General features: G+C 44.0%; 1 protein-coding gene across 2 annotated transcripts in view; it reads right to left on the bottom strand.

The window, feature by feature from the left end:
• Positions 1-18,556, bottom strand: part of CACHD1 (cache domain containing 1) — a 217,843-nt gene extending 199,287 nt beyond the window's left edge. Inside the window, exon 1 of one of the 2 annotated variants that reach the window (XM_053591667.1) lies at positions 17,641-18,556. In XM_053591667.1, coding sequence (XP_053447642.1) covers positions 17,641-17,880 — 240 coding nt within the window. In that variant the 5' untranslated portion in view covers positions 17,881-18,556. The remainder of the gene's footprint in view (positions 1-17,640) is intronic. The other variant, XM_053591668.1, reaches the window with a different exon arrangement.
• Positions 18,557-25,466: the final 6,910 nt, after the last annotated feature.

Genomic DNA, 25,466 nt, shown 5'->3' with positions numbered 1-25,466 from the left:
AAACTGAGGCAAGAGGATCGCTGGAACCCAAGAGTTTGAGGTTGTTAGCTACAATGCCACAGCCCTCTACCAAGGGTGACAAAATGAGACTTCTGTCTCACAAAATAAAAAAATTAAAAAAAAAAAATAGATTTACTTAGTTTTCTTGGTTAACTTGTTTCAATATGAGAATCACTTGTAAGTTGTAAAGGTATTATACAGTGATGTGAATGCCTCAAGGAAAAAAGCCTTTATAGAATTCTAGTGTGATGACAAAAGTAACAACAGTCCACTGTCTACACAATTTTGATCCAAGTCTCACAAGTAAGGGAACCATTGTATAAAAGTCAAACTCTAATGAACTGTAAACACCTAATTCCACTGAATAAAGCAGATGGCATACTGTAAATGTGTTGAAAAAGAAAGATGAAAGAAGTCTGTAGTTATGTTAGCAGACTTCCCATCTCTTCATTCAATGAGAGATATTTTGAAAAATGGCACTACAATACCTTACATTGGTAATTTATTAGGAAAAATGCTAAATGAAAATTGAGTAAGAAATTCACCATGTTACATGCAAGACCTATAATAACTTTGATTTTCATCAAGTAGAAGACAAATTTGGAGGCAAAGGTTAAACTCAAAAAAGATACCTTTCATACTCTACCTCCTAAATAATATTTTACTATGTCATAATGAAGTTCTCCATACAATGAACCCTCAATAACTACCCAACATAAATGCTAATTGTATGAGCAACTGTAAATATCTTAAAATGAATCATATATTAAAGTCCAATAAAATTTGTATTTATGTTCATTTAAAAATATATTAACTACTAAATATATTAACTATCTAGTTTCAATGACTAAGTGAACTTCAGGCTACTTAAAAGCACATCATCATGTAGCAATTCTATTTGCTATTTGTAACTTTTCTAAATGTCATGATCATGGAACAAACACACACAGCTAAGCAAGAAATTAGAGATGGGCAAATAGAGACTGGTCACAAAACTTGAAACTTGCAAAACACAAATTATGAAGTATCTACCACCAGGTGCATTAAAACTCGATTTTCCCCAGAAAACATTAAGTTATTACGATGTATCTGTAATACTATCTTTATAAAAATGTAAATGTCACATGGCACCCGTGACTCAGTGGGTAGGGTGCTGGCCCCAAGTGCCGAGGGTGGCAGGTTCGAGCCTGGCCCCTGGCCAAACTGCAACCAATAGCTGGGTGTTGTGGCAGGTGCCTGTAGTCCCAACTACTTGGGAGGCTAAGTCAACAGAATCGCCTAAGCCCTGGAGTAGGAGGTTGCTGTGATGCCAAGGCACTCTACCAAGGGCGATAAAATAAGACTCTGTCTCTAAAAAAATAAATAAATAAAATAAAAAATAACATGTAGGGTGGCGCCTGTGGCTCAAGGAGTAGGGCACCAGCCCCATATACCGGGGGTGGCAGGTTCAAGCCCGGCCCCAGCCAAAACTGCAAAAAAATAATAATAAAATAAAATGTAAATGTCACTTGAATGGGCAATTTCAAACCAGAATCGCCTCACAAAATTATATTCCAAAATTGTCTTCTAAACTAAGTGATTCAGATTCTTCTACTAACCAAATGGATTAAGCAGTCCCACTCACTGTTGATACACCATCATGCACTTCCTCTGTTTCATGTCTCTGCTGAGAGTAGGTATGGCAGGTGCTATGTAAATAAACAACTTTTTTTTAAACAGGGGAGTCCAAAATAACTAAGACACTAGCCAAAATCATCACAATCATCCCACACTGTACTGCCACTGGGATGGTGACAGTGATGACAGTAGTAAACGACGGTGTTTTCTCTCTGCTGTCCAATCACCAGATCATGTAGCAGTCACAAAATGTGGGATCAATCCAATCCTAAAGCTCCAGGCTCTCAGAGTAGGTCCTGTCTGGCATAAACCAATGCAATCCCACCCTCTTGTAAGCCATGAGGTCCTCCGGAGAGTGGGGAAGAGAGGTGCTCTTCTTCTGAAGAGTGTGATGTATCTCTGGGAAGCCTGAGTGTGCCACACTCATTTTATTACCAGCAAAGCCAGATTGAAGATACGTCTACAGTCAGAGGGTGATGGAGCCAAGAAAGCAACAGAAAAAGCAGAAGAAAAGAAATGGAGCCCACCTCTTCTAAGGCAAAAGTAACCTGTCATTCTTGTGCCTGAAACCTTCCAAGGGCTTCCCACCGCAGCCAGAACTAAATCCAGTCTCTGGTCTTCACGGTGGGCCTATCTGCTCCCCTTCCTCCTTCTCTGCCCTCCTTGCAAGTAGCTCCTGGCTCCCCCCAGATTCCCTCAGGTTGCTCCAGGCATCTTCAGCCATCCAGCCTCAGCTCAAGCATCTGCTCCCCACCAGGCCTTCTTTGAACGCCACCTTAACCTACTTTATCTCCTTCACAGAAGCAGTCAAGGCACCATATTCTCTTTATTTCACTGCTGCATGTTTAAACATGTACTTCTCACAAAAAGGCCTCAACTCTGCTCAGCAGTGGGCACCCAGCTCTCCAAGGAGTGGGAACTACAGTTCCTAACAGACGAACTAAGTGTAAGAATCCACACAGGGCACACTAACCCCAAATCTTTTTCTTTTTACTGACCCCAAATCTTAAACACCTTGTTTTTAGATGAAAAGAACTGCAAAATCCACAACTCTCTTTTGAAGATGTTTATATATCCTGGATTATATATATGAGAGTTGTTTAGACAGTATCCAGCCATGTATGTTTCTATTTTTCATTAGACATGGCCAGATACTTTCCAGTTAGCCCTTGCACTTTATTCTTTCTAATCCTGCATGTCATTATTATTTAAATAATGAATACAAATTTCCCCTAAGAACAGCGGTTCTCAACCTGTGGGTCACAACCCACAGGAACTGTATTAAAGGGCCACAGCATTAGGAAGGTTGAGAACCACTGCCTAAGAACAATCACTTGAAAGAAATTCAAGGCTGGGTGCAGTGGCTCACACCTGTAATTCCAGCACTCTGGGAGGCTGAGACAGGAGGATCCCCTGAACACAGGAGTTTGAGACCAGCCTGAGGAAGAGTGAGACCCTGTCTCTACTAAAAATTGAAAAAACTAGCCAGGCATTGTGGAAGGTACCTATGGTCCCAGCTACTGGGGAGACTGAGGTAGGAGGATCGGTTTGAGGAGTTTGAGGTTGCTGTGAGTTTGAGGTTGCTGTGAGCTAACCTGATGCCATGGCACTCTACCCAAGATGACAGAGTAAGACTCTGTTCCAAAAAATAAAAAAAAAGAAAGAAAGAAAAGGGTGGTGGTGCCTGTGGCTCAGTGAGTAGGGCGCCAGCCCCATATACCGAGGGTGGTGGGTTGGAACCTGGCACCAGCCAAACTGCAACAAAAAAAATAGCTGGGCATTGTGGCAGGTACCTGTAGTCCCAGCTACTCTGGAAGCTGAGGCAAAAGAATTGCCTAAGCCCAAGAGCTGGAGGTTGCTGTGAGCTGTGACACTACAGCACTCTACCAAGGGCAACAAAGTGAGACTCTGTCTCTTTAAAAAAAAAAGAAAGAAAGGAAAAAAATCAACCCACAGTAGTGGAATTTGGTACTCTGAATATATACCTGTGTGCTCTCAAAAGTCAACAATAAACAGGCACATGGGAATTTGGGGGGTAATGGAAATGTGATAAAACCTGATGGTGGTGGTCATTATGTTAACTCAACAAATTTAATGATTTTTATTAAATTTATTAAATTGCACAAATTATTTTTTTTAAAAATCAACAAGAAATAAACAGTTCAATTTAAAAATAGGCAAAGGTTTTGACATTTCACCAAAAGATACATTAATGGCAAATAGGAACATGAAAAAATGTTCAGCATCATTATTCATCAGAGAAATGTTCATTAAAACCACAATAAGATCTCACTGTACACTGACTAACATTAAAATGACTGCCTCAACCAGGTTCTGCTGGGGCTGTGGAATGACCAGGGCTCTCACACATTGCTGGTGGGAGTACAAAATGATATTGGCCCTTTGAAAAACAGACCAGCAATTTCTAATAAAGTTTAACATACACAACATATGACAGTAATCTCCTGCACCTAGAAATATGAAAACGTACATTCAAATTAAAATTTGTACATGAATGTTTAACAGATTTAGAACATGGAAAAACTCAAATGCTCTTTAAGTGGTGACTACATAAGCAAACTATGGTACATCTATACAATAGGATAGTAGTCAGCAATAAAAGGACTGAACTGCCGATACACACAAATGTTTGAATCTCATATGCACTATACTGAGTGAAAGATGCCGGGTGTAAAATGTTTCCATCATATGACCTCCTAGAAAAGGCAAGACAACAGATTGGAGAATATATCAGGAGTTTCAGGCAGAGGAAGGATTAACTACAAGGGACAGCACCAGATAATTTGGGGGTTATAATACCATTGTGTATCCACCCTGTGATGGTTACACAACTGTATGCCAAAATAAAATGTACACATTTTCACACCCTTAGGATGGATATTATATATATTTTAAAAAGTGTTAGGAAAGATGTGAAGAAGTTAGAACCCCTGTATACTGCTAGTGGGAATGGAAAATGGTCCAGCCACTGTGAACAATGGTATGGCAGGTCCTCAGAAAAAATCAGACACAGAATTACCACATTATCTAGTAATTTCACTTCTCAGTTTGTATAACCAAAAGAACTGGCAACAGGGACTTACCCACGTTCACCGGGAGCCCAATTGTAGAAACTCAAGTGTCCGCTGATAATAAACAAAAAAAGTAATACACAAGGGAATAATAGTGACCCTTAGAAAAGAAGGAAATTCTGATGCCTGCTACCCAGCGACGACCCTTAAAGACATCACACTAAGTGAAATAAGTCAGTTACAAAAGGACAAATGTAGGATTACACTTACACAAGACACTCTTAGAGGGCAAATTCATGGAGACAGAAAGTACAATAGTGGTCACCAGGGGCTGGAGAGAGGGAGGAAGGGGGCATAGTTGTTTTGGGAGTAGAGCTTCAGTCTGGGAAGAGAAACCTGTCCAGGAGCTGGACGCTGATGACGCCTGCAAAACAACGACCTGCTGCTGGCACAGGCGCTACTGGCTCAGTCGAGTCCGTAAAGCCTCAAATCCTCTGAGGAAGCTCCTCCCTCTGTTGGAAGGCTAGGCCCCCAATACTCCTGATTGGCTCCTCTTTCGTTTGCTACCTTCAGGCCCTCCCCCGATTGGCTCCTCTTCCTTCCACTAGCCCCAGCCCTCCTCTGATTGGCTCCTCTTCCTTACGCTAGCCCCAGCCCTCCTCTATTTAGCTCCTCCCTGTCCACTCACTCCTACCCGCCAGCTCCCAGTTTACCAGGGATCCCAGAGGCTAAGCCCGGTTCTTCAGTAACTCAGCAGTGAACATGCCGTTTCCTGAGGAAGGTGAAGGTGTGTGACAGGGCAGGAGACAGAATGAGAAGGGACAAAGGTGGGTGCTGTTTTAAAGAGGGTTTGCAGGGAAGGCTCCCGGTGGCCAAGCAAAAGTAGCAGACACCCAGCGCATGGTGCAGAGCTGTGCTAGAGCGCCCCCAAGACACTTGCGCAGTGAGGGCGCCGAGAGGGTGCAGGTGGCAGTGACTGTGAAGGCAGCCGCAGTCTGGGCTCTGCTCTGAGTAAGTCAGGAACCTTCAGACGTGGAAAGCTTTCAACAAAGAAATGACACGTCTGTCTCACATTTCTAAAGGGTCTTCTCGATACTCTTTCTAAAAGGCCCATGTTTCCTTTATAACATTACTGAAAAATTACAATTTATATTTATTTATGATTTTTTTAAGTCTGTTTCCCCTAGCAGGCTGAATATTCCATCAGGATAGGGACCACGTCTATCTGTTTTAAACTCAAAGCCAAGCACAATGCCTGCGTGTAGTATGTGCTCAATAAATACTTATGAAACAGGTGGCTCAGGCTTGTGGTCCCAGCTCTCTGGGAGGCTGAGCAAGAGAATCCCTGGAGCCCAGAAGTCTGGGATTGCCTGAACTGTGATGAGGTCACTGCACTACAGCCTCCAGCAATGGAACAAGACACTGTCTCTAAATACTTGTGAAATAATTAACCTAATAAATTCTATCTTCTAGAATAAGTAGCTCCAAGTACATAATTTGCAAGTCTGCTTAGAGTCCTAAGGCCCTTGATATTGTGGCAGATACTTTCACTCTTCTAAAACATTTACCTCTTCAGTAGCAAGTAAAGGGCCACGACATTTCTTAGTAAGTAATGAAATTGATACATTAAACATAGTAGTGAGAGCTAACTTTGGAATAGTCACTATTAAAAAGTTACAAAGTCTATCTCTTAAAGACTGCTGAGCAATTCTTATAGTCCTGATCTGTGAGTCCTCTTCAGGTGCCACAGACAGCACTCACCATACTGGAACCACACAGTTGAATACGTCTGGGCCATTTCCTGCAGTTCATATTCTAATAACTCATCTGTAAGATGCTTTACTGACTGCAACTCTTACCCACATGTATTATCTGAATATACACACATGCAAATAATGTATTTGTCTCATTTATGGTCACCTGAATCTACGTTTACCCCAGAGATTTCAAATTTAAAACACCTCTAATAAATGCAATGGTTCACAGTCAACACAGGCTAATCCCCCACCCAAGATTACAGAAGGAGAAAATTTTTCCATTTCACAGGAGGGTCAAATGAAGCCAACTATAGTTCAAATAGCCAAGACTGCAAAAACAAAACAAAAAATTTCAGTTCTTCAGATTTTCTCTCAAAACTACCCAGGGCAGCAATAACCCTGTGAATAACAGTCCCCCCAGGGAGGAAGCAAAAAAAGCTGCCAAAAGCACACACCTGGCTCTGCAGCCGTGGCCAGGACAGCTGAGAGCAGAGGAGGCATCAGTGAGCAGAAGGTGGCCAGGACAGCTAAGAGCAGAGGAGGCACAATCTCTGCAGCCTTGGCCAGGACAGCTGATAGCAGAGAAGGCACCAATGAGCAGAATGCAGCATCCGCCTCTTTCTGCACCTCCTCTGGGCTGCCATGAAAGACTCCAGCTTTACAGAAAGCCAGTCAATAGAAATGGATGAAATTAGGACAAAGGAGGCCAATATCCTGGCAGAAGCACAGGGAGCAATCTAAGTAGACCCCCTCAAAAAAAAGTCTCATGAAGTTTCATTTAAATTAGAAAATGATTGAGGATGGACAAGAAACCCAATAGGTCTTTCTATAGCTTTAATTTCTCAGAAACAAATGTAATGGTCACAGAATATCTTTTAAAATTAACACACATAGAAACATAGAAAAAAAAACAAATATTTTTATGTTTCCACCACAAATAGAAACATAAAAATATCTTCAAACATTTATAAATACTGTATGTACATTTATACCAAATGATATACTTCAAATTTTCTATTTCAAATATCTTTTCACAGTTATATCCAGCACCATAATTGCCAAGGGTTTATAGTTTCTCTGTGACTTTTCCTGTATAGAATTCTCACTTTATTTCCAAATGACATGAAAATACAAAGACCATTTTAAGCAGGTTAGTTATTTTATATACAGAGTAGGATGGGCTGATGAATCTGTACTTCTGTGTATTTATATGGATCATTAATTTCTTCAGGGAGGAAGCAAAACAAGCTGCCAAAAGGGGCCATTCCTCTTTTGAATTACTGCGGTGTTTTGTTATTGTTGTTGTTATTTTGGTGGTTGTTGTTGTTTTGGAAGAAAGAGAGAAAAAGTTGGTCCTCATATACTAGACTCAGTTTGTGTTGTTTTCTTAACATAAACCTTATCAGCTCTGCCACAGCTCAAGTGATTCCAAATTGCTTTATGACACACTTGGATTTTCTCCCACTAATAATTCCTCCTTCCTGCCCATGACTGGCAGGCTTCTTCCTTACCACAGTAATGTGGGACAGCTAATTATCTACCAATCCACCTTGCTATTCAGCACATGGCAACTTTTATCTGCACAGGACAGCTGCACTCTCTGCGTTTGAAGTAAAATGTCAGTCTCTGCTAATGCTTCAAGACTCACATCACTAATGATGTCTCCACACTCTGAAGAAACAACTCAAAGCCTAATTAAAAATTCAGATTCATTCTCCCTGGTTTGCCAATTTTCACTGTTCTTCTACCAGGGCTTCGAAAACACTCCATGCAAAAATAACATTAAAAAAGAGAAAAAGTGCTCAGTCTTGAGCTTTAACTACATTTTTTTTTTTTTTTTTTTTTTTTGCAGTTTTTGGCCCGGGCCAGGTTTGAACCCGCCACCCTCGGTATATGGGGCCAGCGCCCTACTCCTTGAGCTACAGGCGCCACCCTGCTTTGACTGCATCTTTAAAATAACTGTTATGGTTGGAAGGAAACCAAAAGACATTGTGATGTACAAGATAAGAATTTACTCCCCTGGCTTCTACTCTACAATTACAGCACAGTACAATATTTCCAGGAAAATATAAACCATAAGCTACTTTTCAGTTGACCTTCTCTGGTATTAGAACTAACCCTTCAAACTGTAATTAACTCAGAAATCATTTGACTCTGGAAGTCTAAAGTAAAGAAAAACTACCTTTGAACTCAGAACAAAAAAAAGAGGACAGGGTAAAGAGACATTCAAATGATATTTGTGTCATCAAATTAAATAAACTCTTCCAAAGTAATAATACTACTGCAATTATTTACACACAAAAAATATGAAACAAGTTTATACTCCCAATGACTAGGGAGGGGAATACAGGTCATGAAATCCAATTTCAAAACAGAACTTTACCTAAAAATTACAAGAAGAATGTTCTTCTGTTGCTTTTACATAAACTAACACTAAACCACTAAAGTCATTCCTCCTGTAAAGATTTTTTAAATTATAGTAAAAAAATTACTTTGATGGTATAAGTTCACAATGATAAATAGCTATTAACCACTTAAATTTGCCCTTAAAAGTTTAACAATATTCTGGGAAGTCTGAGATTTTTTAAAACTTTCTTAAGTGACTCACTGACTTCTAGGTATTTAAATAACAGCTTAAATTTTAGTCAGCTATCAAATTAGACCATCAGCTTTAAGTTCTTAGCTATTAAAAAACTAAGCCAAACTTTCTTTAAAACTGGAATGTATACTAGAAAGTCCAGTTTCCTTTCACATTTCAAAACAATGGGAAAAACAAGAGTCATAAAACCAAGACTTGAGTTCAAATCTACCACTTCACACTGGTGTGATCTCCAGACAGCCACTTACCACTGTGCCTCAGTTTCTGAAAAGCGAGGGAAGCAGATCTGACTACTTCCCTGTTCCTTCCCAGTCCTCACGGCACCCAGTGAGAGGCCAGGGATAAAAGCATGTCCAGGATGGGCCTGGTGAGTCAGGATTTGTACAGCTCCTCAGGACCAACCACAGAAGCCAGGGAGGTCACTTAGCAGGGCATCCTCAAAGTGGACATGGGGAGGCAGGACACAGGTATGGAGTGGCCTGGATGGTTGATAGCTGCTGAAGGTATCTGCACCCTAAATCACTTCAGCAGAGTTCTCTGCATTCCAGGCATTCTCTAGATCAGTGATTGTCAACTGCTGGGCCATGAGAGGATCTTAAGTGTGCTTCAAAATTTTTTGAAAATCATTATTTTTGAAAGAATTTCAAAGCCCTGTAAATATATTCTTCCTTTCATCCGTTTTTTCTTATCAACATAATTTAAGCGTGCTGGGGAAATTGAACTATAGGTTCAAGTGTGCCATGAGATTAAAAAGGTTGAAAAACACTGCCCTAGATCCTTGTTTCCTCGCCTCAGAGCACACCACCCCCAAGTATGCTGGCCCCCAGCTCAGGCACCAAAAGCTGCTGCCCGCCTGCTGAAACAGAGCAGAGAACCTACTTAAGAAGAAGACATGCAAAGAGAGAGAAACTGCAGACGGTTTGTGGCAGTACGAGTTGAGTATCCTGCCATCTCCACCTGTCAAGTCTTGACTGACATGAAGGATCCCCACAGCTTGACCTCTGCCTACTTGTCCAGACTTCTTTGTGCCCTTTCCTCCCTCCATCTCTCAGAATCCCTCCCCTCCCCCAATAGTTCAACAGCCCTAATGTACTTTCTCTAACCACCCAGAACCTCCTGTTTCATGACATTTGTTACATCTGAAATTAACGGAATATCTCAAATCTAACATAGTGTGCTGCACCAAATAAACATTCAGTAAGTATCCGTTGAAGTAATTATGACAACAGAGAACTCATCTCTCAAGGGAATCCACTGTAGATAAAACTATTCTATTAGAAAGCTGTCCTCTGGTTACACAGAAATTGACTTCCCCATAACCCACACACAAGCACTGAATAATCTTAACCCAGACTATTCCCACTGGTAGCCTCTGGTCCCACTAGGCCTGCACATGTATTTGGTTTGGCCTACATGGTGATGGTGGTGGTATATATTTTTTGTTAATCTGCACTAGTTGCTAACATCTTAAGACTCAAGAGATTTCACATATTAAAAAACAGATACCCAGGCTCGGCACCCGTAGCACAGTGGTTACAGTACCAGCCACATACACTGAGGCTGGCAGGTTCAAACCCAGCCAGGGCCTCCTAAACAACAATGACAACTGCAACAAAAAATAGCTGGGGGTTGTGGTGGGCACCTGTAGTCCCAGCTACTTGGGAGGCTGAGGCAAGAGAATTTCTTAAGCCCAAGGGTTTGAGGTTGCTGAGAGCTGTGACACCACAGCACTCTATGGAGGGCAACATAGTGAGACTCAGTCTCAAACAAACAAAACAAAACAAACAAATAAAAAAAAAGGTAGCTAGCTTCTGAAAAACAAAGCCATGTGACCACATTGCCACTGGGCAGCAAGCTGAATGGTGCCTGCCCCTGGAAGGCACCATCAGTCAACAGCATCCACACCCTCCCCAGACCTGCACTGAGTCCACTTCATTCACATGGTCTGGTGACCCTGTAAATATTAGATATTGCAGCCACAGTGAGCTCTTGATCTCAGGTTTTAGCATTTCTTTCTTCATTGTCTTGAGCCATCCAAGGTGGTATAGCCTCTTTGGTAAGATAGGAGCTCTAAGGAGAAGGCACTGGCTGTCCTGTGCCACTCCGCTCCTCACCCAGCCTCCCTTTCTGCAGAGAGGCCCCCAGTGAGCACCTGCTGATAGACTGATCAGAAGACAAGTGTAGTAGTCCAGCTCTTCCTCTCCATCCTCTCCCCATACATGGTTCATCTGCTTATCTTACCTTGTCCTCCTCTCACTCTTGCTTCTTCTGGAAGGGGAGAGGACAGGGGCAAGCAGCAGATGTAGTTCCCGCTACAGCAGTCAAATGTGCACACCCAGACTATCTGCTGGCCTCTGTGAAAGCAATGACCCTCAATGGCTTGTGGGGAAAACCAGGCATGACAACAAAGGCCACATGGCATGATCAGGGAAAGACCACAAGGAGTTTCCCAAAAGAAGCCTGGCATTATATCTGGAAGGCTGAGGAGTTTTCTGGGCAAAGACATTAGCTGTTCCTGAAGGTGTCAGGAAATCAGCAATGGTTTTATACAGGCACATACATCATCATTAAAAAATGTAAGTATACAACCTCCAAATATTTATATTTGTCAACTGCAAATTCTATAGACTAGTGTACCAATATTTTAGGTACATTATAAGACAAAAAATATAGAAATGATTTAAATAAAGATGCAATAAAATGTTATGGATAAAATTATCTATAATAATGTGGAATTTGCTTCAAAATAATCTGGAAGGGTAGTGGTGGTGGCAGAGATGAAACCACCCTACCCACGAGTGAGTAACTGTGTGAGCTGGGTCAGAAGTTTATATTCTTTACCATTATATATATTTAAAATCTTTGTAATAAAAAGTTTAAAGGTGAGTAAATAACTGTGAATACCCAGTCTAGCATTTCTTTCAGAAACCCTAAAGCAGCAGTCTCAACCTGTGGGTCGCAGGAACCTGTCGCTCAACCTGTGGGTAGTTCGATCCCTTTGGGGATCGAACGACCCTTTCACAGGGGTCGCCTAAATACATCCTGCATATCAGACAGATATTTACATTACAATTCATAACAATAGCAAAATTACAGTTACTAAGTAGCAACTAAAATAATTTTATGGTTGGGGGTCACCACAACTTGAAGAACTGTATTAAAGAGTCGCCGGGGGCATTAGGAAGGTTGAGAACTACTGCAATGACCATTGACCACACCCAAGCTGTGAGCTCTACGGTGAGACCCTGGGACCCTGAAATCTGCAGGTTCTAAGCTCAGATTTTGTTTTTTTCAGGCCCAGGAGCTGCATGTCTGTTGCCTTCCAAGTTCTGTGACCTGGTACTAAACAGTTTACTCCCATATTTCTATTTCCATTTACTGGCTGCTCCGATGTTAGGCTGTGTGCTAAACACTTTTTTTTTTAAAGACATAATTCCCCTTATTAGCTATGTGAAGCATGAAGACTGGTGTGGTACACATGACTCAGGATATACACCTAGATCTAGTAATGTGCCAGGAGTTACACGGTTAATAATCAACCGAGTCAAAATTGTTGTCCCTTCACATTTTGAGTTTCAATAAATTCTTATACCAAGTCCAAGCAGATCCAAAGTAAATCCTTCTCTGCCTAACACCAAAATTCCAGAAATTTGCAAGGTTCCTGTCTGCTCATCCACTTAAGGTCAAGGAAGGAACTCCTCAAGCAGCAACTAGAAATAGCATCAACGTGTTACAAAGTGTAAAGCATCTCCTTTCCCTCCCCCAGTCTCTAATTCAATAGGCAGGAAAAACAAGCATAAGCACCAGGGACCATCCAGACCAGCTTAAGACAGATTTCAGTGAGGAGGAAGTGGAGGGATGCTGACACACAGAGCTGAGCATCAGTCACCCAAAACGCTTCCTCTCAGGCTCATTCTTAACAACTTCAACTTGGCATAGGTCTATCAGTGGTCAGTTTTCTTGTATTCCACAAATATTAGCTTTCAAAAGAATATATGTAACACAGTAGATTTTCTACTAAGGCTTATATTGTATATAGGCATAGAATTAAACCACATTATTTGCAATACAGTGATCCTCCCACCCACCCCCCAAAAAAACCATTCTATGTGGAATTAGAATGTGGATTCAAATCATTCCTTATCAGGTAGTTCCTGGTGTGGTACGCACGACTCAGGATATACACCTGCTAAATATGACTGAAAACCAGCCTGCCACACAGCCAGCAGGACACTCATGTCCAGTAACCACAGATGCTCCAGGGTGATGGCCAAAGAGATAAGACAGGACACCAAGTGAAGTGGCAGAACAACCTCCTGTTCAGGTATCCCAGACACACTAGCTAGCCTGTCCAGCACCACCAAAAGGAATTAGAAATGTCTCACAAATGACTGATTTGGTTATCCTTCACATCTGAGGCTGCTGCTGCTTTCAGGACTGGCCTTTGCACATGGACATGTCACTGAAAAGGCCAAGGGTGAAATAGCCAACTACCTTGATTTCCCCAGAACAGTGTGAACACTGCTCCTCTGCTCCCACCGTGCTCTGCCACTTCCCTCAGTATCACACCAGTCCACTGCAGTGTAACACCTTTCCTAATAACCCATACCATGACTTTTCTTTCTCTATTTCCATTATTCATTGAGAGACTAAGGGCAAGGATCAGGCCTTAGTCACCTTTTACTGCCAACTTAATCTAACCCCAAGACCCCTCACCCCTCATAGTTAGCAGCCCTCCAGAGCTGGCTGGATGCATGTCAAGATGAACACTGACTCTACCACTGCTGGGTGTGCACACAAAATTTCCACTTTCAGCTATAGGCATGCTGCTCTTGGATCTTCAGTGTCTAAAGTCACTTCTGTCCTGGCTGCAGCTCTTCTATCAGTGAGCTTTTGCTTCTGGCTATTTCTTCTGCCACAACTGGAAGAAACCCCACTCCTCCCTCCCTCCCTCCAGACCCCATTCAGCAGCTGTCAGACCAACATGCTGGTCTGTCCACCAAGTTCACAATGAGTGTGCCCAGCCCAGCAGAGCTGTGTGTGAGCTAATGTCCAGGCGGGCATGCTGGCCTCATGCCAGGCCCTTGCTTAAGAAGCCTGTATTGTCATATAATGTTAAATGGGCCTTATAAGTACCTGCTGAAATGGCTCCCAGAGCCAGACATGCCTTCCAACAAGCCGGCATTGTCACTTTGCTGCTTTACCTGTGCAGTTTCACTGCCTGCTTCAGAATATAAAAGAGAACAGAAACTCCTCAAGAGGCTGTGCTGGAACACCTGTGGTGACCTCCTGGAGCAAAGGGCTCCAAGTTCAGGTGGCTTTCAGTAGTTCTCCCATTTTACAACCACCATATCCATCATCAGTCCTCAGCCCCAGCCTAACACTAACAGGTACCTTCACAGGCACTGTTTTCATGAAGTCCACAGAGCAAATCTCTAGAATTATCCTCCTCAGTTTTATAAAATCACTCAACTTACAAGTGGCAGAGCTGGAATCCAGGCTCTAATGTGGAGATCTTTCCACTCCACAATGCTGTTTGATAAAAACTTGTTGCATGAATTAACAGGCAGAAACAAGTCTCCGTGGTCACAGCTACTCAATGGTCCCAGACCTCAACATCAGAGTTGATGGCTTCACTCTGTAGACCTCTGCAGAGATGATTAGGTCTTTGACTTTTACTCACGATGTGTGATGTCTGCCGCCAGGGGGCAGTGTTCAGGTGCAGCTTTCCTAGGGCACTGGCAAAATTGGTTGGAGCAACTCATTTAAATACATATTTTTTAATTTTGTCAAGTATTGTGAAGGAACAACAACAAAAAAATCATGAATAGGCAGCTTCATTAGAAACCTTTCCAAGAATATCTTTATGACAGACTGCTTTTCAAAGTGCTTTCTCTAGCAGCAAACACAGAAACAACAGTGCTGAAAGAAAGGGGGGGCGGTGTTTCTGTAGAATTACCCCTCCCAACCCGTAGTGGGTAGTATGTGCTGCCATTTAAATGCTACAAAACAACAGGCCTATTTTGAGGGAGACTTTGCAATTTCTCAAAATTAGAAATTGTCTTTGGAAAATTTCAGCAGCAGAAACAATATGCAAGTCTGAAAATTGGCTTTTTACATGTGAACAGACCTACAGAAAGTTTATCATAAAATGTGCTTGAAATGCCGAGGTCAAATGAAGAAAGTCAGTCCTGTGATCGAGGGAAGGTGTTCCCTTCAGCAGAGATGCAACCTGGTCCCCCTCAGCATCTTCACATGCACATCTGCCCTGCTCCACGCCACCTACCTCTAAATAACATATTAGCTCTATGTAAAGCCCAGCATTCTGCAAAGGACTATCACATAATCTGCACTTTACATAACTAAACCCACACAATTTCAGAACCATTGAACAAATCCCAAAGGTTTACTTAAGAATATGGGGTTTAATATCTTCATTTTAAAGGCCAGAAATCTAACCTGCCTTACAGTTTATTACCAATATGCCCCTGATAGTCCAAATTAAAAAGAGACTTCCTTTAATTTTCCCAGATAGAGGCAAGTGGCAGATCAATGCACAGCTCAAGAAGAGGAATTTAAATACAGTATGTGCATCTCAGAGAGAAAGAGAGGGAGAGCGAGAGAGCACTTCTCATTTTGCCAGACAAAACCCTGTCCACAGGAGGTCTGTTTCCACAAAGCGGCTGCAAAGGTGTTAGAAAGAGGCCAGTTGGGAGGAGAAAAAGGGCCATTTGGGCACAAATCCCCCACCGATCAGAGCTTTTTTTTTTTTTTCTAAAGTGTCTCTTTTTCAACTGGGAAGTCTTTTAAAATTACATTTGCTTAGTATCCCTACCTGAATGATAATGTGTTGGGATCCCATTTCACCTTTTGTCAAGAACTGGGTGTGAAAAAGTAAAACAGCCGTCAGCACTTAGAAAAAGCAAGCCCTTAGCTTACGTGGGGAAGGGAAAGAGACCCCTAAGGTTTCTTGACCAGCCTTAGTAATTTCTTGACTAATTCCAGACAGTTGAAAATGCCAATATATTAAATTTCCTTTATTAAAAGGGCACTTTTGTGCCTCCATACAAAAATACAATTCTGTTGTGTTCTGAATTGGATCATTCACCACTAAAAAGAAAACCCTAGTTTTCCATCAACTTCAAGAGTCACTTCACTCTAAGAAGGCAGCAATAATCACAAATCAGAAATGTATACGGAAAAATTTTAACTGACTCAGAACCGGAAAGATCAGCAAGGAAAAGACGGGGTAAATTACGTATCTTAAAGGCTTGTCTATTGTTATGCAAATGAAAAATCTGACTTTGTGGCACTAGAGGCTTTAGCAAATATATGTAAAATTCCCTTTCAAGCAAAATAATCTTACCTCACCCTTAAAAAAAAATTTCCAATTGTCTTTTGCTAGAATGAAAACTGTCTGTGGAACTTGGTTTAGGAAAATCTTACCTGCCTTGGGAGGTGATTGGAGTCGGGAATAAAGTTAAAAAGAAAAAGAAAAAAAGACGTCCGAAACCGGAATGCCGACGTGACCCAAACACCTCCCTCGGTGGGGGGTAAAAGGAGTGGCCACAGTAATGGAAATCAGAAAGCTACCCCAAGCATACATTCCTGGAAACTTCGCTTAGCGAAGACCACATTCATCATGGTTGTTGTCAAAACGCACACAGAAAGAATGGTGTTACTTTACGCAAGAATGTTACAGCAAAGGTCTCAGACTCAGAATGCCGTCTCGGCCTCTCCTAACCGTGTGGCTTTCTCTGTCAAGTAGGTTAAGACAATGGTGGTTGCTGTTTAGCAATTTTTACTACTATAGGCCATAGGTAGCATCACCAAGGCTCCTTAACAGCCGCGGGCAATATTTCTGTAGCCCCACCCCTGACCAGCAAGGTAAACGATCTGGAAAAATTGGGACTCTACTCGCTTTACTCTTTTTCTTACCACAAAAAGGCACACGCAAAACAAAAATCATACAGCGGACAGCACGCAACCCACAGCAGGAGAAGCGGAAAGCAACAAGGAGAGCCCCGCACCAAGACTACTGTCGGAATGCACCCGGAATCTGCCCGGCTTCCCCCACCCCTACCACCCCCCCCCCCCAGTGCGCCCGGACCGGGGCTCCGCGGGTCCCGGGGCGGCTGCACACACCGCGGCGCCCCCCTCCCGGGACCATCGGCTCCGCGCTGGGCCCGAGGACGCGATCAAAGAGGCGCCGCCGTGGGAGCCTCGGAAAATCGTACGAGCCAGTCCGGGCTGGGGACACAAAGAGGGAAGGGGAGTCTGCAGGACTGACGAGGAGGAAACAATTCTACTGGGGAAGGTGTGCAAATGAGGGAAGGGAATAGGAGGAAACCAAGAACCCTTTGGAGATAAAGAAGCTGGCGCGCAGAAGAGGGGGGCTGTGCTGGGGAAGTGGACAGAGGGCAGGGGTTCTGCGGAGGAAAAGGCGGTAGGTGAGTTCATGGAGAGCAGGTGGGGGGGTCAGGGTTCTGTGCAGAGGAGCGAGCGGGCCGGAGAGAAAGGGGTATCCGCGCACGCAAGAGGAACCGACGTACCGTCAGGGGACCTGGACCGCGGAAGGCGCGGAGGAGACAGGCAGGAGGCCTGGCAAGGGCGGAGACACAAGGAGGGCCCTTACCTGCATGGTAACGACCCCCAGCTCCTCAGCTGCCAGCCTCCGCATCTGGCTCGCCAGGACTTGCGCCTCGTCCAGGATGGAGAAGTCGGCGTCTGCCATGGCGCCCAGGAGCCAGCACGCGGCCAGGCAGAGCAGCCAGAGGGGCGGCCGGCGCGTCCCGGCCCAGCCAGGCGAACCCGGACTGCGGCGGTTCAGGGCAGCTGCCTCCGCCGGCTCCTCTTCCTCGGGTGGTCGAACCATGCTGCCCCCCCCCCCAACTCCCCGCCAACCGGCTCTAGGCGCAGGGAGGCAGGGAGGCGGAGAGGGGTTGGTGGGAGGTGTGCCCAGGGCCCACTTGGCGCACCCAGCAAAACTTTCTCCCTCTTCTGCAGACTAGTCTCCGCGCCGCGGCGGCGCCGGCTACAACGCGGGCTACAACGCCGGGGCGCGGACAGCCACCATCGCCCGGCTCCGCGGAGGGCGGGAGAGGAAGCGGCGGCGCGAGCGGCCCCGGGAGCCCGCCCGCACCGCCCCGCACTGCTCAGCGGCGCGGCGGGCGTTCCCGAGAGCCGAGAGTCGCGGGTCGGGCTGAGCGGGCCGCGCGGCTGTGTGGTTTCCCCGATTCCCGGCGGCAGCGACGGAGGAGGAGGCGCCCTGGGAGAAGCGGCAGCCGGGCCGTAAGGCTAAGGCAGCCGCCCGAGCGAGCCAGGAAAGGGGAGGTTCACAAAACACAACAGAAAGAAAGAAAGCTGCAGGGAGAGGGCGGCGTCTGGTGCTACCGCGCTGCGCTCCGGCTCCGTGCACTTCCCGGCGCGGCCGCCGCCGCAGCTGCGGTGATTTATGGAGGCGGGAGGGAGGCGGGGAAAGGCCCGTTCGCCCCTCCTCTTCGTCCTGGCTCCCGCCTCGCAACCGGCCCGAGTCGCCGGGGCGGGGGACCAGGCTCCCCTAGGACTCCCGCCAGGCGGTGGAGATATACCCGCCCCGGCTGTCACTGCCTACGTTCACGCGAGGGGCTCCGGGGTCCCGCCGGATCCTGGTTCCGCTCGTCGAAAGCCCCGTGAGCTCCAGGGCGCCGGCTTTCTGCCTAGAGGCGAATGCGGAAGGAAGCGACTGCCATTTGTGCGTCCACCCCCTTTCCTGGGTGTCAGTGATCTTCCTTTTGTGACCAGCTGCTGTGTGCTGGGCACCGTGCTCCGGGTTTTGCGCACAGTATTCTTCCATATCCACTACATCCCCCACGAGGTACACATCTTTATCCCAATTCTTTAGGTAACGAAGACTGAGGCTTAGAGAGGTGGAATAAATTGCTGAATGTCCCCCAGGAGATAAGAGGCAGATCCGGAATTTAAGCACTAGTTTTACTGCAAGGCCCTTGCTCTTCAACACCAACACAGTTCTTTCCGTCTCTCTTTAGACATGAACCGTCTGATCCTATCAACGATCACGAACACACAAAGAGTCAGCCGTGCACACCTGTTAGGCCAAGCACGGAGAGGCAGGTTAGCCTTCCTCTTTGCTCCTGTCCCAACTTCTAGCTCAGGCTCCCTGAGAAATCACCTGTTGGAAAGAGCTGGAAAAAAGAGCTGGTGTGTGTTGCAGCCAATCTCCCTTCCGCTCACTGTTAGGGTGCTGCTCACAGATTCTAGAGAGCAGAGCCATTCCAAGGAAAGCTAAAGAACTTCCCCAGGGCGGCCTAGTAGCTAGTAGAGGTGGCAGCAGGACTAGAACCTTGACTTCGTACTCTTTCCATTTTACAGCAAATCTTCTGTTCTACTTCGTTGACTACATTGTATTAAAGCTCACCTCTCTGGTAACCTCTCTGTGGCTCATTTTCACCACATTGTGATCCCTTCTGACAGTCAGCTTACTCTCTGCCTCCTTAAGTCTTCCCTATGTCCTCCTTAGGGCAGGCATATCCCACTCTTGGCAGCACCATCATTTAGTATCCAGACGTCTACTTTACTTTTTTTTTCTTTTTTGAGACAGAGTCTCACTATGTCACCCTCAGTAGAATGCTCACAGCAACCTCAAACCCTTGGGCTAAAGGGATTCTCTTGCCTCAGCCTCCCAAGTAGCTAGGACTACAGGCAGCCCCCCCACTCCCCACCACAATGCCCAGCTATTTTTTTGTTGTAGTTATCATTGTTGTTTAGCAGGCCCGGGCTGGGTTCGAACTCACCAGCCTTGGTATATGTTGCCGGCACCCTAACCACTGAGCTACAGGTGCCGAGCCATTTACTCTACTTTTTTATGTTTAATTTCAAAATATCAAGGGCATACAAATTTTTTGTTACATGAATACCTTGGATAATGCTTAAGTTGGGATGTTTAGTGTGCCAGTCACCAAAATAGTGTTCATGGTACCTGATGGGTAAGATTTTACCTCTCACCCCTTCCCCCCTCCCCTCTTCTTGATTTCCAATGACTTCTACATCTTTTTATGCCTGTGTGTGCCCATCACTTAGCTCTTAAGTGGTATTTGTTTTTCCATTCCTGAGATACTTCACTTAACATAATGGTGCCCAGTTCCGTCCAAGTTGCTACAAAAGACATTATTTCATGTCTTTTTATGGGTGAGTAGTACTTTGTAGTATTTATGAATGCATACCACATTTTCTTTATCCACTCATGAATTGATGGGCACTTAGGTTGATTCCACATCTTTGTGAATTATGGTGTGATAAATACCATACCACCTGCACCTTGAGTGCAGGTGTCTTTTTGGTAAAATGACTTATTTTCCAATTTGAGCAGATACGCAGTAGTGGACTTGCTGGACTGAATAGTAAGTCTACATTTACTTCTTTGAAGTATCTCCATACTATTTTCCATACAGTTTGTACTAATTTATAGTCCCACTAACAGTGTACAGTGTTCCTTTCTATCTGCATCAAAACCAACATCTGTTGTTTTTTGACATTTTAATAATGTTCATTCTGATAGTGATAAGGTAGCTGGAACTAAGGTCAGCTTGTTGAATGTGGGGACCATTCCCTTCACCTCTACATCATCCACACAAGTACAGAGTAGGAGCTGGAAAAATGATTCTTGAATTACTCATTTAAGAATGGAATTAAAGACTGGGTGCCTGTACCACATGTTTAAGGCATCAGCCACATGCACAGGGGCTGGTGGGTTGGAACCCAGCCCAGGCCTGCTAAACAACAATAACAACAAAAATAGCCAGGTGTTGTGGTGAGCACCTGTAGTCCCAGCTACTTGGGAGGCTGAGGCAAGAGAACTGCTTAGGCCCAAGAGATTGAGGTTGCTGTGAGCTATGACACCACAGCACTATCCCAAGGGTGACATAGTGAGACTCTGCCTCAAAAAAAAAAAAAAAAAAAGAATGGGATAAAAACCTACGTGTGTCTTCCATCCCCAGAGTTGAACTGACATTTGTTAAAGAGATGATCCTGTAACCTTAGTTTTATTGTTACACCTTTACACATGATAGTGAGAGAAAACATACTAATCCATGTGATAAGTGGAAGAGTAAGGAAACTAATTACAACTAGCATTATTAACTGCATTATTAACTTTTTGTATTGATTCATCAAGATTACCATCACCAAATTGTCCCATTTTTCCAAACTATGCTGAAATTCCTTCAAAATGACCTCTCCAGCATTGCCCATCTTTTACATATGGGTATTTCTTGGGATTCTAATCCTATGTCACCTTTATTTCATTCTAAGGTTCTTTTTAAGGACTCTCAGCCACACCCATGCCTTCAATTGTTATCAAAACTCCAGAGCTTTGCACACTTCTAAACAAAGCTCAACCTCACTTCTAGGCTGGGTCTCCATTTTCCCAAATGTTTCCCTCCTTCCCTATTAGATAGACCTGAATGGAAACTCATTACTGCTTTCTCCCACATTCTACCTGAATCTATCCTCAACTGCAAGTCTAGGTGGATATCACCCCTCCCCAAGCTCAGCAGCTTACTCTACATCCACTCCAGCCCTATGTAGTTCTCATATCTGTCCCTTGTGGCCCATCCATACCCATGGCCTGGCCACACTGCTGCCCACATACACTGTGACCACAGTCTCTTCATGGGTCTCCACACCGTCCATTGCTTCCCTATCATTCTGTACTCTACACTGAAGTTAAAATCGTCTTTCTAAAAGTCTGAATTTGTCATTCAGTATCTGAATGTGTCTGATGCCCCGCCACAAAGAAGTAAATGTGACATAACCACGTTCTCTGTGCCCAGGCCTGAGTGCCCCTCTGTATTTACTGTAGCCATTCTGTACCCTCAAATACCCTAGACTCACCTTCCTCTTCTCTGCACTAGATAAGCGCCCTATTCACTGAGATGTCATTTCTGTGAAGCTTTCTGGGAAACCTATGCTCAGGGAGTTAATTGCTCAGCCTTGGGTGCTCTGGGTTGCATTACCACTTAATGTCTCCCCAGCAGTGAACAAGCACCATTGTGACTGTCCATAATTTGAAATCCTTGTTTTCTCCACCTTAGTGTTTGTCAGAGTTTGGGTCAACTATAGTCTTGGGGTATGCTTAACAAACTGTGAATCCTGTGCTTTTCCCTGTCTGCAGAAGCAGAATCTCCCAAGGTCCTGGAACATGCATCTTTCAGACCGCCCACCAACGAGCCTTCTGAACAGTGCAGACCTTGAGCAAGCTCCCCAGGGTGGCGATTCGCACACCCTGGGCTCTGTTGTTTGCCCTGGAGCTTATACCATCCAGGTGTTCTCAATACCCAGAAAGGAGTATGTAGCTAATCCTATGTTGTCAAAAGGGAAAAGCCTCAAAGAAACGGGCATTTGCCCAAGGTAACACAACTTTTTGATGTTAGTGTTGATGTGCAAACCCAGGTTTTCAAACGCCAAATTGCAAGCTCTGAGCTACAAGTCTGCTGTCATAGGGAATGTTCATACATGTATGCTGCTACATGACAGACCAATAAAACTTGTTGCCTCACCAACTTCTAACCTTTAATGCTCCCTGTCCATACATGTGTAAGTTAAATTGTCCTCCTAATTGGCCTCTGCTAATTATTTTCCAGGGGGAAAACAGATTGAACCAGGGTGGGTGTATGACATCAAGGTAGCCAATCTGTAGCACCTGAGGCACAGCAAAAATATTAGCTAGAACAAACTGGGACAAATCTTCATTCTCAAAAGTTTTAGCTTAGAGGAAAAAAGCAGTTAGAAGCAGTAGCTAAAACTAAAAGGACATGAGAGGAAGCTGTAGGAACCACAGACCCCCCCCTAAGATCTATAGTAAAATTATAGCCATACACACAGATGTGTATATGTGGTAGAAATTATAGCTCTACACACACAGATATGTATATATATGGCAGAAATTGTAGCCATACAAACATATACAGATGTGGATATATGCCAGACATTCTAGCTATATATGCACACACAGAGATGTGTATATATATATATATAGCAGAAATTATAGCCATATATACACACAGATGTGTATATGGCAGAAATCATAGCCACGTGCACACATACACAGATGTGTATATATGGCTTGTAATCCCTGACATATATGTGTGTGCTTTGAGGGAGCAAACATTACAAATGAGCTAGGAAAGAGTCAAAGAGAAGCAAGAGGAGAGTGCATAGCACCTGTGTCCTGGTATAGAGACTATTACCAAGACCCTTGGCTTCAGGACTTTCTCATCCTGGACCCAGTCTAGATGTTCTATTAATAGCAGATTTCTTTTTCTCTCTTTTGTTGATATAATGCTACAGATCAAGTCCAATCATCCATTCTATACAGAGAGGACACTATTGGCTATATTAACTATTTGAACTACAAAATGTCAAAAAGACTAGTCACAGACTGGGTCACAACTGTTCCTAGGAGACCATGGATCACCAGGAAACTGTCTGATGGCTTTCTCTTCTCCCCAGAGTGCCCCTGCACCCTTGTGATCGAGTTGGAGATCTCTTTTCTGCTTCCATCCCAGAAGCTAATGCACATAACCTCCAGCTGTACAAGTGTCCATCTGCAAATCTGTTTCTCTACCTTAGTGTTCATCCAGGTGTGATCCACCAGCCACCTGGTTCTATGTCTGCCTTATTCATTTCCAGAGTCTAGCACTGTTATTGACCCAGCAGAGAAAACAAAAACAAAAACAAAAAAAATTGAACCAAAGAATTGGAAAAAAGAAATTAGCAAAGTCTGTGAATCATTAATTCTGAGCAAGGAGATGCAATAATGCTTTTGTTCCTCAACTGCTAAAGAAGAACTAATCAAGAGTCTTCAGGAAATTGACAACTCTTCCATATTTTTGAAGATGCAAAGCTACTTCAGCTGTGTACCACCTCAAGGTACTTACTGGCCAAAATACTCCACACGACAGTTTGACTCCATGTTAAACTTTTTTGCAAAACTCTCAGCCTGATTTCCAGAAAAGTAGTGTGGAGTTTCCAAGCCACCATGATTCCTTTTGCATGCTCTGAGGTGGAAATAAAGCCCAAGTTAGCAAAAATTCTCAGCCTAATGCTGCTGGCAGGCCTCCCATTCAAAACAACAACCAGTGGCAAAGATATGGAACCTGTGTACTCAGGACCCTGAGGAAAAGAGAACCACAACTCCAAGGGGAGAAATTACCATTTGCATATTAACTTCTCTGATTACTAATCTCAGCAAGCATGATTCATAGTTAAATAAAGGAAAGTGGCCAGTGCTAGATAGAATCCCAGAACACAGATTCTCTGTTTCCCACATTCCTCCTTCCAATTTTTTTTTTTTTTTTTTGCAGTTTTCAGCCGGGACTGGATTTGAACCCACCACCTCTGATATATGGGGCCGGTGCCCTAAGATTTCCCATTTCCCTTCAAATGGGGAGATAGGAAAGGTAGAATAATAGTAACAGGTTGCTGAGATTCTGTCATGGGCCAGGCGCTGTGTGCAGTACAAAATACATCATTTATTGGCCTCTTAGTTTGTTTCCTATGTCCTCTCATTTATGCATCAAAACAGAAAAGACAAGATTATTACAATTTTATACACAGGAAAACCGATGCTCAGAAAAATTAAGCAACTTGATCAAGGTAAGCAGCAGAGCTGGGATGGAAACCCGGGTCCGCTTGACCCTAACATGGCAAAAATGTACAATATTTTTATACAATATACAATATAATTTTTGCCATATTAGGGTCCAGCAGACCCAGGTTTGCCACTTTACCATGTGCCTCTCCCTGAAAGAAAAAAAGGAAAGAAATTATAATCATCATACTTCACAGATTCCCGCCTAAGAAATATCCTTATTTCCAAGACAGCAACTATCTTTTTCCTGTTAATTTCAACAAACATTTATTGAGCATTTGCTGCATACCAATGATTTTGCTGGACGCTAGGAATACAAAGATGAGTAAGATTGGCTGTCGTTAAGAACTTTACAGTTACTGGAGGAAATAGAATTTGAAAACTGATAATATTGCACAGAGCAAGTGCCTCAAGCCCTTTTCACATGCTGCTCCCTAGGTCTTAGCACTCCTCCTCCAAATATGGGCATTTCACTGTCACAGACTGTGAAGGGGCCAAGACTCTGCCCTAATTGCAAGGCGGCAAGTCAGCCTGTCAAAGACTTGCGGATGCTGGCAGGAAACATAGACTCCTGGGTTGGAGGCAAAGGGCTTTATTGCTCACAGGACCAGTAGGAGCCAGAGTGCTGGCCTTTGTGCCAGGCCTGCAAACTCCATTCACACAAGCAGCACAGAGAGGCCAGGTGACACCTGCACACATCAGGTAGCCTGAAGGGGAGGAATCCCGAGCTTAGATAAGCCAAATCTTTTATAATGAAATGCAAACAAAATTGCCCTTTGCCCCAGACAAGATATCTTTAATATACTGAACAG

The sequence above is a fragment of the Nycticebus coucang genome, chromosome 5 (assembly GCF_027406575.1).
Source record: "Nycticebus coucang isolate mNycCou1 chromosome 5, mNycCou1.pri, whole genome shotgun sequence".
In the NCBI taxonomy this organism is placed as follows: Eukaryota; Metazoa; Chordata; class Mammalia; order Primates; family Lorisidae; genus Nycticebus; species Nycticebus coucang.
Note: the sequence above shows the minus strand (reverse complement) of the source record. Positions and strands in the feature narration are given on the sequence as shown.